The 15,326-nt window shown below is 35.8% G+C and overlaps 1 protein-coding gene across 1 annotated transcript; it reads left to right on the forward strand.

Moving 5' to 3' along the window:
• Positions 1-5,743: 5,743 nt before the first annotated feature.
• On the forward strand, positions 5,744-14,913 carry LOC115416798 (photoreceptor-specific nuclear receptor-like). Its single transcript, XM_030130679.1, has 8 exons — positions 5,744-6,180; positions 7,166-7,316; positions 8,922-9,025; positions 10,803-11,102; positions 11,814-11,992; positions 12,768-13,008; positions 13,756-13,861; positions 14,452-14,913. The coding sequence occupies exons 1-8, from the start codon at positions 6,087-6,089 to the stop codon at positions 14,582-14,584; spliced, it is 1,308 nt and encodes a 435-aa protein (XP_029986539.1). The 5' UTR covers positions 5,744-6,086; the 3' UTR covers positions 14,585-14,913.
• Positions 14,914-15,326: the final 413 nt, after the last annotated feature.

Genomic DNA, 15,326 nt, shown 5'->3' on the forward strand with positions numbered 1-15,326 from the left:
AGAAAAGAGAAAGAGATAGAGCTAGAGAGAGACTGGGGGAGACACATGGATGCAATTGATGCACAGATAACTTAACTAGAACTAATAATAATAATAATAATAAAAAATAAATTGCATTCATAAAGCACTTTTCATTCAGTAGAATCTCAAAGTGCTTAAACTGTCAAAAGTAGATCAGCTGGTGTTAGTATAGGTACTAAAAACCAGAACAAAGGTCCAGGACTGTTAATACTACTACTACATAACAAGTATTAACCGTGGATGTACTACTATTACAACAGTTAGTACAAATAATAGAAACCTCTACCATGTACAGAACTATATGATAAACACTATCACAACTATATGGATAAGTGAGTGATGACGATGAAGACAGGAGAGGATGGTGGACAGAAAATGGACATTTGTAAGACCATCAATATGAACCACATTTGATCTCAGTCGGCCTATTATTGCTTGATTTATGTCCAAAAAACTGATTTTCAACTAAAGTGCCCGCATTTGGATGACTTATAATACTCATAGAAAAGCTGAAATCCATAGGGTTCTTCCACTAGGGGTCCACTATGTTGGTTATCAAGGAGAAGAAATCCAACCCAATCTGTCCTAGTTATCGCCAAAACACCAAGGAGATTCAGCTGCACATCCTGGGTAAAACCATTATATTCCCAAAACTCCATTTTTAGGATATAATTAAAAATCTACCATCAGTCAATCTTTATTTTTTTTTATATCTAGAAAACAAATCCTTAAAGTTGCACTGAAAATGATGACACATGATGAAGCACATGCATCCATATCTTCACTGACCTCAGCTCTGTGAAGGATTCTTCAGTTTCATGTTGTGCTTTTTCTTGGTTCTAACATTTTTGGAATCAGCTTTAAAGCAGCCACACAGTGCGTCCAGTCTGAGATCAGTCATTAGTCCAATTATTAACACATGATAAACACAAACAGCAAACAGAAACACAGTGGCTACAGATGTCAGTGCACAGATGTCAGAAACACAGCGTCCTGTTTAGATTACAGTCATTCACCAGAACCAGTCGACTGTGTCAGGTCACATGAACGTTAGAGGATTATTACTGTAAATACACACCGGCACCTGCTCTTAATCAGAAAGTAAAATCAAAAACATAGGACTTTTATTCTGGAGATCTGGTTGTTGTGTTGGGCTATTATCTCTCAGAAATGATTTTGATAAATACAACTTGAGATTTTGCCTGATGGAAGTGAAAACAATGACATTAATTCATGCATACATACACCAAACTGTTGGCTCTAAATAAGAAAAACACAACAAATAACAAATCAATCATTAAAAAGCAATCAACCTCAAAAGCAGACAAATATATCTGCTGAGTTTCTCTGTTTTTTTGCCTCATTTGGACATTCAGAGATTCTATAATTTATACGAGATATGTTTGATTGTTGTTGCATCAGTTTAGTTGATAATTCTTTATGATCAGTTAATAAAAGAAATACCCACATTTACTCACTGATATGGCATAGGGATTAGAGGCAGAGAAGCCTATGTTAATGTATGTGTATGTGTCAGTGTATATATGTATTTGTACATGTGGTATATGTATGTATACGTTCATATGTATGTATGTATGTGTGTGTGTGTGAGTGTGTGTGTATATATATATATATATATATATGTGTATATGTATACATACACACACACACATATATATATATATACATATATATATATATATATGTGTGTGTGTGTGTATATGTATATATGCACATATTGTGGTTTAGACAAAGGGGTGAGAGCTAATAAGCTATGCAGCTCACTCCTTTTCAAATATGACTCTTTTCTTTTTTTTATGTGTATTATCATTTTTTGCTTCCTTGAATTTTTATTTCTATATTATGTTGTGCAAAGAAGTCAGTTAGTGAGATGTTGAGTAAAGTTCATCTGGAAGCCAAAAACAGATATTTTCTTTAGGGTTCACAGTAAAAACATCATTTATAATTTTAATGTCAGTAAAATCATCCATTCTCAGACAAAGAATGTGTCAAATCTGGACCAGAAAAAGAACCAGATTAAACTTTTGGTTCTTCTAAATCGGGATTTCTCAACCTTTTTTGAACCACACAATTATGAGCCTGCAGCCCCCCCCCCCCCGATGCCCCAAAAAATTTGGGGGACAGGGGGACGGGGTGTTGAGAACCACTGTTCTAAATCAATGAAAACTGGTGGTGATCGATAGAACATTATAGAAAAACTGAGTAAATACATGAAGTGCACAGGTTTGGGATATGATCTGGTTCAATGGGGGCATCGGTGACATTTCATCCAACAAACTGGTTCATAAATCCAGTTCACTGAAGCAGTAAACATGATGGAGGTTTCATTTTCTATTAGTTTGACCTTTAAATTGCTGTTTGTGGCTGTATTTCTGCTTTCACTTACAGTATTTGCACGTAACATCCCAGTCCAGGACTACAGATCCAAAGTGAAGCCAATCATAGTGTTTTTTGTTTTTTAAAGTGTATTGTAATACCCCTGATCGACCACTAGATGCTGCTCATAAAAGCCCTGCCTCCCACAGACTTACACTGAGCTCATGCTAAAAATGTCAATAATGTTTATCTGGGAGTCATCCTGCTCTCATTTGTTTTATTTTCTCATAAGTGTTCTGGTCCATATGTAAATTACTGCTCCATGAAAAGGATTTAAGACCAATAGCAGTTCTGATGTCGGGCTGTCCTTGACATCTCACTTCTATTTATTGACTTGAACATTATTTCTTGACACCTCGAATGTATTGCAGTGAATAAATTACACAAACGAGTCCATATAATGACTTTTTTATGCAAGTTCTTGATTAAATTTACTGTCAGTACACTAGCATTTAGCATTAGCTCACCCTTAATGCTTTGTGCTCCTGCAGCTCCACCCCTTTCTCCAAATATGGTCAGTTCTGGTTCAGTTCAATGCCATGGTGAACCTGACGTGGCCTCATATCTGTCACAAGGGGAAAAGAAAGGACTCAAATGCTCGGTACTGAAGGGGAAAAAAATAAGTTTATTTAACAAAATCTGAAAACAACACAACAAAAACCTAACACAAAAACTAAATCAGAAAACAGAGTCCATAAAAAAAACATACAAAACCTGGGGTCAGAGTCCGTGGATGAATATGGGTAATAGTCCGGGCTATGGAAAGGAATGAGGAGTAATGGACCAGCGCTGCATGGCTGCAAACCTAATCCTTAAATAGGCCAATGGTAATTGGCTGCAGCCACGCAGCGCCAGCAGGTGAGTATGATGATGATAATGATTATAACAAAAGAGGAGCTGAGGGTCACCCAGGCACAGATCCTGACAATATCAGTGTTTATGGATCACTGGTTCTTTAGTAAAGTTCACTGTCGAGTCCATCTGCCTTTAACTGAAACACATCATGGTTTATTTCACTCCTGGTTTAATAGATTTCATGTACTTTTTATGCCAAAAAAGTAGCAGTTTACAAGCTTTTTTTTTTTTTTTATCAGTTTTAATGCCATTCATAATGCATATTGCAATATTTCTTTTATTTTTACTTAGTCTTTCATTTTGTTTTTGTTTTTATGAGTTTTATGAGTCAGTTGATTTTTGGGTTTTTTTACATGAATTTTTAAATTTTTAGTTGAGGTTGATTTGTTTCAGATTTTACAGTTTTATGAGGATAGCATTGATTTATAGACAGTGACTTACAAATATGATTCACAAAACCATTGGTTATTTCCCATTTTGCGCAACATGAACTGTATAACAATGGAAGAAAAACCAAACCGAGCTCATTTTACCTGTACTTCCATTTGATTTTAGTTCATTTTTGCTTTATTCTATGTAGTTTTTACACATTTTTATTATTACTCATTTAGTTTAAGCTTCATATAATCATAATATATGTTGTAATACGTCTTTAGGTGAGCAAACTACAAGTTACTTTGATTGAAATATTAAAATACTGCCCGTTTCAGTGCCTCTGGTTTTCTTTGCTCCCTATGTAAATGCCACATGCATGATGGTTTAATAATATATGTGAGATCCTTATGAATGAGTGATATGAATCATTTCGCCTTTCAGATGTCTATTATTCCGTCTGTGACCTGTCCCATAGGAGGCTAAAGGGAAGAGGCTGATCTCTACTGGAGATTATCCAAAAAAAAAGGGAAATGGGAGTTAATAGGCATCTCCTCCGCAAACACTGGAGCTCATTATGAACAGGAGGCAATCACACAGATCAAATATACAGCGAGAGGGAAATGGGGCTGGAAACTGGGGGCAAAATAGTAAAGAAAGGAGGGGAAATACAAATTAAAGAGGCTGGTAAATATAATGATACGCCTCAGGTAATCATCCCCTTAGATGCAGACACTGAAGAGGAGTGATGAGTGATACGGAGCTGATGGTGTAAAGTTACCTCCACTCCTCTGCTGATGTTTTATTCTTTTTATTTATCTAAAGGTAAGCACTGATAATGTAAACATAGAAAGTATAAATGAAATAAAAATCCCATGCTGTGATCTTAGACTAGAAAATGTGCTGGAAATCACATATTAAATATGTTCAAGGGAAGTTGGCATGGAGCAAAACAAGGCATATCCTCACTGAGAGAGAATTATATACGTTCCCCTGTACATTAGTTTTACTGTATTTGAGTTACTCTGTTGAACTGTTGGAAAAAATATATAAAACCAATATACAAACAATATATAAAAGGCAGAAAAAAGCCATTAAATTGATAAATAATGCAGGACATGGAGATCATACAAGTGAACTTTTTTTAAGATTAAAAACTCAAAAAAATTCCAGATTTGTTTCAGTTTTAAATAGCACAACTAATATTTAAAGCGAGACATAAATTACTTCCAAATAAAAAAAAAAAATACAGAAATTTAACTGTATTTAACTGTAAAAAGGACAATTGTTTCAATCACAGGGGTTAAATCATGGAACAGTCAAACAGATGAAATAAAGAAAAGTAAAAACATGAACCAGTTTAAAGGAATATATAAAATACAAGTTTAAAATAAATATAAGGATGAGGAAAAGCAGTTTAATCCAGGACGGTAATGGAAGCGTTTAAAGACAGAAATACACCTGTAATGTTTTGTTCGGTTTTCTTTAATTAATGATTTGAGTTGTGTGTAAGGGGAACATATAAGTTTATACTTCTACTGCTTTACAAACCTGGGAAGAAAAGGAAATGTACAAGTGCTGCAGAAGCACATGTGAATATTAAACATATTTAAATAAAAAAAACTATCCGTCATTGTGCTACTTTTTAATGTTTATTTTTCTTAAGTTTTTGCCTATTTTGTTCATTTTTTATTAATGTGATTTTGTTCACTTTTCACAATTTTTTTGGTTTTTACTCATTTTGTTGCTTATATTTGTAATTTTTATTCATTATCTATCTATCTATCTATCTATCTATCTATCTATCTATCTATCTATCTATCTATCTATCTATCTATCTATCTATCTATCTATCTATCTATCTATCTATCTATCTATCTATCTATCTATCTATCTATCTATCATTTCCTGTTGTGTTTTCATTTGCAGACTCACACCAGTGTTTGTCCAATGTGACTGATTGATCCAGTAGATGAACAGTAAAGATTAAGAGGATGACAAATGAGTATGGTGCTTACACAGCGCTTGTCCGGGGCTAATCCCCCCCCACCCCTCCCCTCCTAACCCCCACCCCCATGTGGGCTCCCTTTTGAGGAGCCACCGCAGAGGAACACCCACAGACAGTGACGAAGGACGACACACAACAACCACCACGACAACCTGTTGACCCGCCACAACAAGTGTCAGTCAGCCCCGGCTCGTGGCAGGAGGACCCCGGCCCATCTGCGTCTCCCCGAAACAGTAGAGGCTCTGCAGGGGAACTGAGTGCCCATCTGCCCCCCCTTGGAGGCCCAACCACCCCCACCCCCCAACCCGGAGATACGTACTTGTATCTGCAGTAACTTCAACTGGAACTTTCCCATCACACAGGCCCTGGACGTTGGACTTTTAGAAGAACAGGACCAATACCTTCATTTGCAAAGTTTCTCCGTCTGTAAAAAATGATGGATGATCACTTGTCAAAGATACCCATGATGCCATCTTCCTCCCCCACCGAATCGTCTGGCAGCGGCGGGACTGACGACAGCAGAGGAGGTGAGATCCCGTGACAAGAAAAAGACAATTACAGTGATAAGTAAACTGTATTTAGGGAGCGAAACTGCATCAAGAATGAAACTGAGATCCGTAAGAGTGGACAAGAAAACTCACCTAGAAATATGTATTTAAGGTCAATTTAAGCGTCAATTTATTAAATGGATTCATCTATTAAATGAACAAAATAAAATCAAACACAAAACTACGGTTATATGCGTAAACACATGATAGTATCAGTGATAATTTCTGTTGCATTTAGTTAAATAGCACCAAATTGTCACATATAAGTAATTATTTGATTAATTAATTGATTATTATTAATCACTTATGATTTTATTTTGTAACTGTGATCTTAGAGCTTAGTGAGGAAAAAGCAGATTAAACAAAATTTTCATGAATACATTATTTCATGCAAAACGTAATCATATATGGTGTAAAAACTCACATTAATAAAATTCCTCTCATCTTAAAACTGTTATATAATTGTGTCTTTTTATGCGTTTGTTTGATATTTTATTGTTAATAGTAATCAATTTATGGTGGTCATTGATTTTTTTTTTTTTTTTTAAATATATTTCTCTATATTAATGGATTTTCTCTTAATCCTCTTAATTTACTTTAATTAGATGTCCTTGTGAAGTCATTTATAATATATTAAATGTGCATCTTCTGAACTGAATATGGTTTAATTTCAATAATACTCAATAGCTGGAATCAAACAGATTCATTTATTCATAATTAACAGGTTTATTTGGATTAATTTCAGTTTCCAGGCATAATTTCTTTCAGTTGTTAATTTGCCTCCAGCCATTTATTGTTTTTAGTTGATAATTATGCACTAAATGAGATTTTCAGAGAGTAACGTCTGTTCCAATATTGCCTGGTGTGTTCAGTCCGGCTGCAGACTTGGATCACGTCGCAGATGGTGTCCACATACGCGAGACAATACCCGGCTTCAAACCTGTTGTATGTGTTTGACTTTCAGCCAAGAGTCCTCCTCCGGGGAAGGCTCTGAGTCCGGCTCTGGTCTGCAAAGTATGTGGAGATACAAGCAGTGGGAAACACTACGGCATCTACGCCTGCAACGGCTGCAGCGGCTTCTTCAAACGCAGCGTCAGGAGGAGGCTCATCTACAGGCAAGACCAACCTCAGAACCAAAACCAGATCCAAGTTAGAACAGAAAAACCGTTTCACACACTGTCAAACAATCCACATTTATGGAGAAGTGGAAGGTACACTATATGGGCAAAAGTATGTGGACACGTTGAGTTCAGGTGTTTCTTTTCTAACAGGGGTTTGGGATACAAAACAACAAGGCAAATGGCATAATATAGTTTTATACTGGGATAAATATCATTGTATTATATTACTTAGTTTGGTTTAAATTGTTAAATGAAATGGTTATATTGATGTTTATAAACTATAAGGGCAAAAATATTCTGACACATCATGTCTATAGCTGTACATAGTGATTTCAGATGTTTTTTAAAAAAATATCAATATTTCCTTAAAGTTTAATGGGAGATTTTTCTTCTTAAGTGAGATGTGAAGAAAGTAAATGGTTAGTTGTGGTAGAAAATTATTATTTACAGTCAGAGCATGAAAAGCGTTTTAGAAATCTGGAGGTACAACATTTAAAATCATAGTCAATGTTGAGAGAAATTAAGTAAAAACCATCTCTGAGGCATTTTAGAAGCAAAGATAACAATTTCAACCAAACTAACCAATGCAATGATATTTATCCCAGTATAAAACTATATTATGACATTTGTCATTATCATTTTGTATCCCAGACCAGTTAGAAAAGAAACACCTGAATTCAACGTGTCTACATACATTTGTCCATATAGTGTAGTTTCTTACATCAGAAGCTACAAAGAATGGAATGGATGAACAATATCTGAACGTCTGTGTCTCTGAGGCCTGTTCTTCATCCCCACACTAACTTTGGTACCACTATATTTCCTCAGTTCTTTAGACACAAAACATTAGAGCTTATGTAAGAAATGACAACAATTTACAGCACATTCTGTGAATAAAAAAAACCCTAAATATCCATATTTAAATTAAAACATAAAAAAAGAGAACTTCCATAACATATAATTAAATGATAATTACAATGTTTTTTTATTAGAAAAACTTTCTTTCTTTGCATTTTACTGAATCCTTTCATTAAACTGATTCAATAGCTGTTTTAGTAGGTCTCAATCCACAATAAAACATGAAATCTTGTGTCTTTACGTTGGATGTTATTTTAAGATCAAGTGAATTTCAGTTACTTTGCTGAGTCCAGAAAAGCAAATGATGATTGACAGCCAGTGTTTATAGATAAATATGTATTAAATGACTCAGTTACATACTCGTACATATTTAATTAACTTTAATGAACAGGTTTTGTTTGTGATTTTGATATAAATTTTTGATAAAATCTAATTGGGACATTTTTCTGGCATTAATGAGCTCCTGTATATACCGATTACGGTTGACTAAACTGATGCAAAGCAGAGCTGTATTTCTCTTTTTTTTTATTCTTATAAAAGATTAAAATAAAAACATAAACTTTCTCTAATTCTGAATGTACAGTTCAGAAAAAAAATACCAACACCAGTTTGATCCTTCACTAAAAACACACCCATACAATCCTTAAATACTGAGTCTGGTGTCTGTCTGTGGATCTGATCATGTACCGGGTGTTGGTTCTGGTTGTGGTTCTCCGTCTAAAGCGTGTTCTGGTCCAACAGGTGTCAGGCCGGTACCGGTATGTGCCCCGTGGACAAAGCTCATCGTAACCAGTGTCAGGCGTGTCGGCTGAAGAAATGCCTGCAGGCGGGCATGAACAAGGACGGTGAGTGTTTCTGTTTTATACATAAAGGAAATAAAAGGTTAAACCATCAGGATGAAGCTTATGTCCATACATCTGTTCAGTGTGAATATTTATGTGTGCTGAGTTTCAGTTTAATTTACATTTTACATGAATAGCTGGTTTTTATTTTGTGGAACTGATACAGGTTTAGTTGAGTTTTTGTTTTAGTTTTGTCAAATATTATGAAGAAGCTTTATTTATAGCAGCAACAATACAATGGATGAAAGGATGAATAATTTAGAAAAAACACTGTTAATTATTTTATTGTAAATCATTATATTGAACCTACTATTATTGAAAACTGTACTTAGTTTGAGTCTTTTAGCTAATTATAAAAACAGTGACGTCACCTTTACAAAAACAAAAAAACAAAAACACGCTTCCCATGTTATCCCATATGATCCCATGTCTTTGAGATGTTATTCTGAACATGTTCCCATGTGCACCACATGGGGCCACACGTGTGCTTTTGCACATGTGAAGTACATGTGATCAGAGCAGGTATGCCTCATGCTGACAGGACAGAATCAGCTGATCGCCACTTATTTCTGAAATATGAGCAAATAAAATACTGTTGATATGTATTTTGTATTTGGGCTGAAACCTGGTTTGATTTAAACAGTTTCTGATTAGAAAAACATGACTCTTAGTTTTATGATTATTTACCTTTTTCCTGTTTTGTTTTTATAATTTTATTTTTCAAGAAGATTTTGTACAGAAAAAGTAAAATAACAAGCACATTTAAAGAGGGTTGTACATGATCAAATAAAGTACAATAACAATATACAGGGAAATACAGTTCCCTAAAGAAAAGAGAATATATAATTAAAAAAAATACCATTTTTCCTGTTTTTAAATGTTTTAGTTTGTATTGATGTAATAGTTTGGAAACAAAAGTGCAGACAGAGATATAATGAGGATTTGATGTTTATTCAGATTCATTAGATAAAAAAATTAAAAAAAAAAAAAAGCAAAGTGTATTAATCCTCCATTTGTTTCACAACGCCTCCATTTAAGGTTCCTATGGGAATCCTTTTCCATGCATTAGTTCATCATGTGTGGTTTTACTACTTGTTTTTTTTTTTTCTCAAAATCACCAGTTGAATTTATTATTTATATTTCTTTAACTACATTTATGTATATGTCTTTTTTTTATATGTATATTTGATTTCATGCTGATTAGAGATATAAACATTGATATTTCATTTAAGAATAAACTGAAATTTTTCTGTCAGATTTTTACAGTAAAAGCACAAAAAATATTTTAGAAATTTAGAGGTAGAACATTTAATATCATAGTCACGAATAAAAAAAACAAAAAAACAAAAAACAAAATCAGTGTTGAGAGAAATTAAACAAAAACCATCTCTGAGGCATTTTGGAAGCAAGGATAACATTTTAAACCAAACTAACCAATGCAATGATATTTATCCCAATATAAAACTATATTCTGACATTTATCATTATTGTTTTGTATCCCAGACCCGTTAGAAAAGAAACACCTGAATTCAATGTGTCCCCATACTTTTGTCGATATAGTGTATATATATATATATATAGAGCTTTATATATAACTTCTATACCTGAATGGAGCTCTTGTAACACACAATTCTTTCTCCTGGGATTACTAAAGCATTCTAATTCTGATTCTGTTTAATCATGTTTCTGTTCACATCAGTCTTCTCTCTGATGTCGCCTCTTTGTTCTGTCTTTTCACTTCTCATCTTGATGTATTTGTTTTGTGTTGTATTTTTTACAGCGGTGCAGAACGAGCGTCAGCCCCGGAGCACGGCCCAGGTCCGTCTGGACTCCATCGACGTGGACCCTGAGAAGGAGCACCTGGCCACCACGCGGGAGCCCACCTCCTCCTCGTCCTCCTTCTCGTCCTCGTCTTCATCCTCCTCCACCGGCTCCGTCATCACGTGGCCCCACATCACCTCGTCTATGGCCATCACCTCCTCCGTGACCCCTCAGCGCTGCGTCAGCCCCCAGAACAACCACCGCTTCATGGCCAGCCTCATGACGGCCGAGACCTGCGCCAAGCTGGAGCCTGAGGATGGTGAGCACTGGGGCATTGTGGGTAGAAGCTTCATTCATTTAGTCTTCACCTGTGCCGCGATACGAAGCCACAGAAAACTTTAGCCCGGTAATTTTTGACGTTTATGGTTAAAATGACTGGGTGGGAGGGAAAGTGGGTGGGGCTAAACCACCTTCATGGTGTTTTTATTCCCACCTACTGGTACATGGTGAAAAGATGCTGTTTTCATTAAGGAACTCCTTGTTGTGTCATATAAAAATGTTCTGAAATTCAATAAATCTTTAGTTTATATAGTTATGACAACTGTCAGGTGATTGGCAGGTTGTGGCGGTCATGCGGCCACCATGACACGGCGAGAATTTATGACTATTATTACCTCATCTGACATCGATTGAAGTATTACTGAGTCTGAACTTGAGCTCATACAAATTACAGTCCCTTCTGTTTTTACTTGGGTTTTATTGGCGGTTTAAGGTGCGTTACTGCCCCCTACTGGACTGGAGTATGGGTCAGGAGAATGACAGCAGAATAAAAATAGAAAATAATAAACAAAAATAAATGAGAAAAGAAAGAAAAGCTCTGCACACTCAGTATTTTAACAAGCCAAGATGTTCCTCCTTCTTTATACTGTTTTTTTACTTCACTACTATTTCTCAGTTCAATAGATGCTCATATTCTATGAGTGTAAAGTGTCTGTGCTGCTCTTGACCTGAACCTGATTCTTCGTCTCAGTTGATGAAAACATCGATGTGACCAGTAACGAGCCGGAGCGAGCGTCGTCGGAGTACCACATGGCTTTGTACCCGTCCAGCTCTGAGAACGTGTACGAGACGTCGGCGAGGCTGCTCTTCATGTCGGTGAAATGGGCCAAAAACCTGCCGGTGTTTTCCAACCTGCCCTTCAGAGACCAGGTCAGACCCCCCACAGAACTAACAGGCTATTATTAGTCTATACAATAAAAGTTTATACAAGTTTAGGAGTTTACATTATTATTACCATTATCATTATTAATAGCAAAATAACCCATAAATAATGACTATATAATTTCCCTCTTGGTTTAATGTGAAAAAACAATTAATATGAAAATATTTACATTTGCAAATTATCCTTTACCAATAAAATGTGAATAACATGAACAAATATGAACCTGAAATGTCTAAAGAAAATTACGTGTCATTTTAACAATATTCTGCCTGTTACCAAATATTATGTGTTTTTGTAGATCCAGTTATCTGTAAGTTGTGTTAATAAGCTGAAACATAATATTGTAGAAACTGTTCTTATTTTAGCTCCATATTTTAACAATCTTATGCCTGTTACCAAATGTTTGTGTAACATTGTGTGTAATGCACATGTATAAATGATAAGCTGAGGCATATATTGTTAAAATTGCTCTTATTTAGATTTTTGTTAAAGCATAATTTGTAAATGTGAATATTTTAATAATTTAATGGGGTTTTTTGCTTTTTTTTTTTTTTTTTTTTTTTTTTTTTTGGTAATTATTTCTAGGTTAATATATTATTATTTTACTGGTCTGATCCACTGGAGGTGGAACCTGAACTAAAATGAGTTTGACACCCCTGCTCTATGACATCAGACTCAAATGTACTATATTTACTCTTTACTGTCCAGTTCTTTCCCCTGCCACAGACTGACCTGAACGCCTGGTTGTGTTGTTGTTTCCAGGTGATTCTCCTGGAGGAGGCGTGGAGCGAGCTCTTCCTGCTCTGTGCCATCCAGTGGTCTCTGCCGTTGGACAGCTGCCCTCTGCTGTCGCTGCCTGACCTCTGCCCTGGAATGCAGGGAAAAACCAGCTACACCAGCCTGGACCTGCGCCTCCTGCAGGAGGCCTTCAGCCGCTTCAAGGCACTCGCTGTCGACCCCACGGAGTTCGCCTGCCTCAAGGCCGTGGTGTTGTTCAAACCAGGTGAGAATCAAGACGCACGAGCAACAAGTCAGCGGCGAGTGACTGATCAAAAACCTTTCACAAACTTAGGGTCAGGAACCACAGCAAGTGACAGAGCTGATTTTACTGGATGTGATGAGAAAATAAACATGATATAATATAAAATACAAACGAGGAACATGAGTGTCCTCTGGAAGAGTTTAGAAAGATTAAATAACGTGAAAGATGTGAAAAAATGATAACTATTTCAGATGAAAACAAAAAAACAAGTGTGTGTGTTCCTGTAGTCAGTGCTGTCTGGATTTCTACTAAATTCAATAAATGAAAACAGAGCAAAAATGGAAAAAAAATTCTGCTGAAATCCACGACAGAGTCTAGTCATTTCATTTTCTGTCTGTATTTTACTTCCATCAGTTTATTTTTCTTTTTGTGAATTTCTATCAAAAATAGATGAAGTTTTATGAGTTAAAGCAGTGAAGTGAAGGAGTGAATGCAGTTAAAATGAATCACAAAGACAACATAATACAATTAAAGTAACGTCCATGACTGAGAAATTATTTGAGATGTGTTATGAATCCTTCATTTTTCTGTTTCCATTTAAAGTTTAATAACAGGATGAATGATATGCTGAAATAAAGTCTTCATTACGTGCTAGTACTGCCCCCTGTGGGTATTCAGTGGAGTGGACTTACCATCCCAGGTGGATCAGGTCTGGTCTGGTCTACTGAGGTGACAGGTTCTGATGGACTGGTTTTTCTTTCTCCACAGAGACTCGTGGTCTCAAAGATCCAGAACAGGTGGAAAACCTGCAGGACCAGTCCCAGGTGATGCTGGGACAACACATCCGCTCACATTACCCGAGTCAGCCGGCCAGGTATCGACAACCACCTGACGCACAACAACAACACCACATGGAACATAATTTAATAAAAACATCCTCACCAGAGCTTTATCCAGACTTCAGTACAAATGTGTAATCAAATATTAAATATGATGATGACAATAAAAATAAGCTTTCACCCATGAAGACCCAAACAAAAATACATGAATTTCACAGACAATCTGCAAAATACAGAGGGTAATATTACAATAAATGGTGATAAATCACTTAAGAAAGGTTAAATGTGGAGAAAAATTCATTTGGGAACAGCCACAAAAGTAGTACTGGGTCTTTATGGGTTAAATCAGACAAACACTAAATAATACACTGAAAATGAGCTTCTACACGTTTGAAGTTTTCAGGATGTATTACGAAAATCATGATACTCTCTCGATAGCTGTTTTTTTTTTTATCATAGTTTATTATTTACCTGCATTAGTACAAAGTACAAACACAACACGTATTATTTTGGATGGTTTTTCTATTGACTTAAAGTTCTAAGACTTTAGACGTATATTTGTAGACGTTTATCAGGTTGTTCTGATGGATCCTGTTTATGTATGTCTGACTTCTCTTGTCTTCAGGTTTGGAAAGCTACTCCTTCTTCTTCCTTCGCTACGTTTTGTGAACTCGGAGCGCATCGAGCTGCTGTTTTTCCACCGAACCATCGGAAACACACCGATGGAGAAGCTGCTGTGTGACATGTTCAAAAACTAAACCTGTACAGTCATCCATAACCAATAATCAATAATCATCTCCCTGAACGGAGGGATTTGATTTGTACTCTGCAAACACATCAGATTCTGCATGCTGGTATTTTTTTAAGGCCACTTTACTCTTCTTCATCAGGTCCTTCCACATTAAATAAACTGTATATCCTGCTTGTACTTGTATCATATTTAGACTGATTTGTGTCCATCCTTCAGTGTTTCATTATGTTTGTGTTTTTTGTTTGTTGTGAAAATGTGAATGCACATCTTTATTTGTTCATAGATGCTCCCTGCTGTTGTTTCTTGTTACAGCAAGTAAAAGATGCTTCAAAATGACTCGAAGCTCATTTTCAAGTCTTTACTTTCATTAACCATGAATGTTGCAGATACTTATCTTATGTAATATATTTGGCCTGAGCTGCAGGAGGGTGAAAGGTCACGGCCACCTGCAGGAGAACATGGGTAAATTATTGCTAAACATGAGCTTACCGACTCAGTAAAATGGTAAACCTAATCACGAACTGCATAACAAAGCAAGTTTACAGTGTTTGTATAATCTGTTAACTACGACTACAGTTGAGCTGAATGTACTTTATTAATTGAACAGAAAGAGTCAGTAGATGAATGATCTGTCAATCAAAGCCTGACACATTATTAATTGATCAATATCTCAAAGATGGACCAGACTGTCTATCAGAGGGTCTAAATAAAGCAAATAGCACTGGAATAACACCTGGTAAAAATAATTA

This window comes from Sphaeramia orbicularis, chromosome 3, assembly GCF_902148855.1.
Source record: "Sphaeramia orbicularis chromosome 3, fSphaOr1.1, whole genome shotgun sequence".
In the NCBI taxonomy this organism is placed as follows: Eukaryota; Metazoa; Chordata; class Actinopteri; order Kurtiformes; family Apogonidae; genus Sphaeramia; species Sphaeramia orbicularis.

Coding starts and splice junctions, on each gene's coding strand:
- LOC115416798 (XM_030130679.1), top strand. CDS start 6,087: ATGATGGATGATCACTTGTCAAAGATACCCATGATGCCATCTTCCTCC. Junction 6,181..7,165: donor GACTGACGACAGCAGAGGAG/GTGAGATCCCGT, acceptor TTTGACTTTCAG/CCAAGAGTCCTCCTCCGGGG. Junction 13,009..13,755: donor CGTGGTGTTGTTCAAACCAG/GTGAGAATCAAG, acceptor CTTTCTCCACAG/AGACTCGTGGTCTCAAAGAT.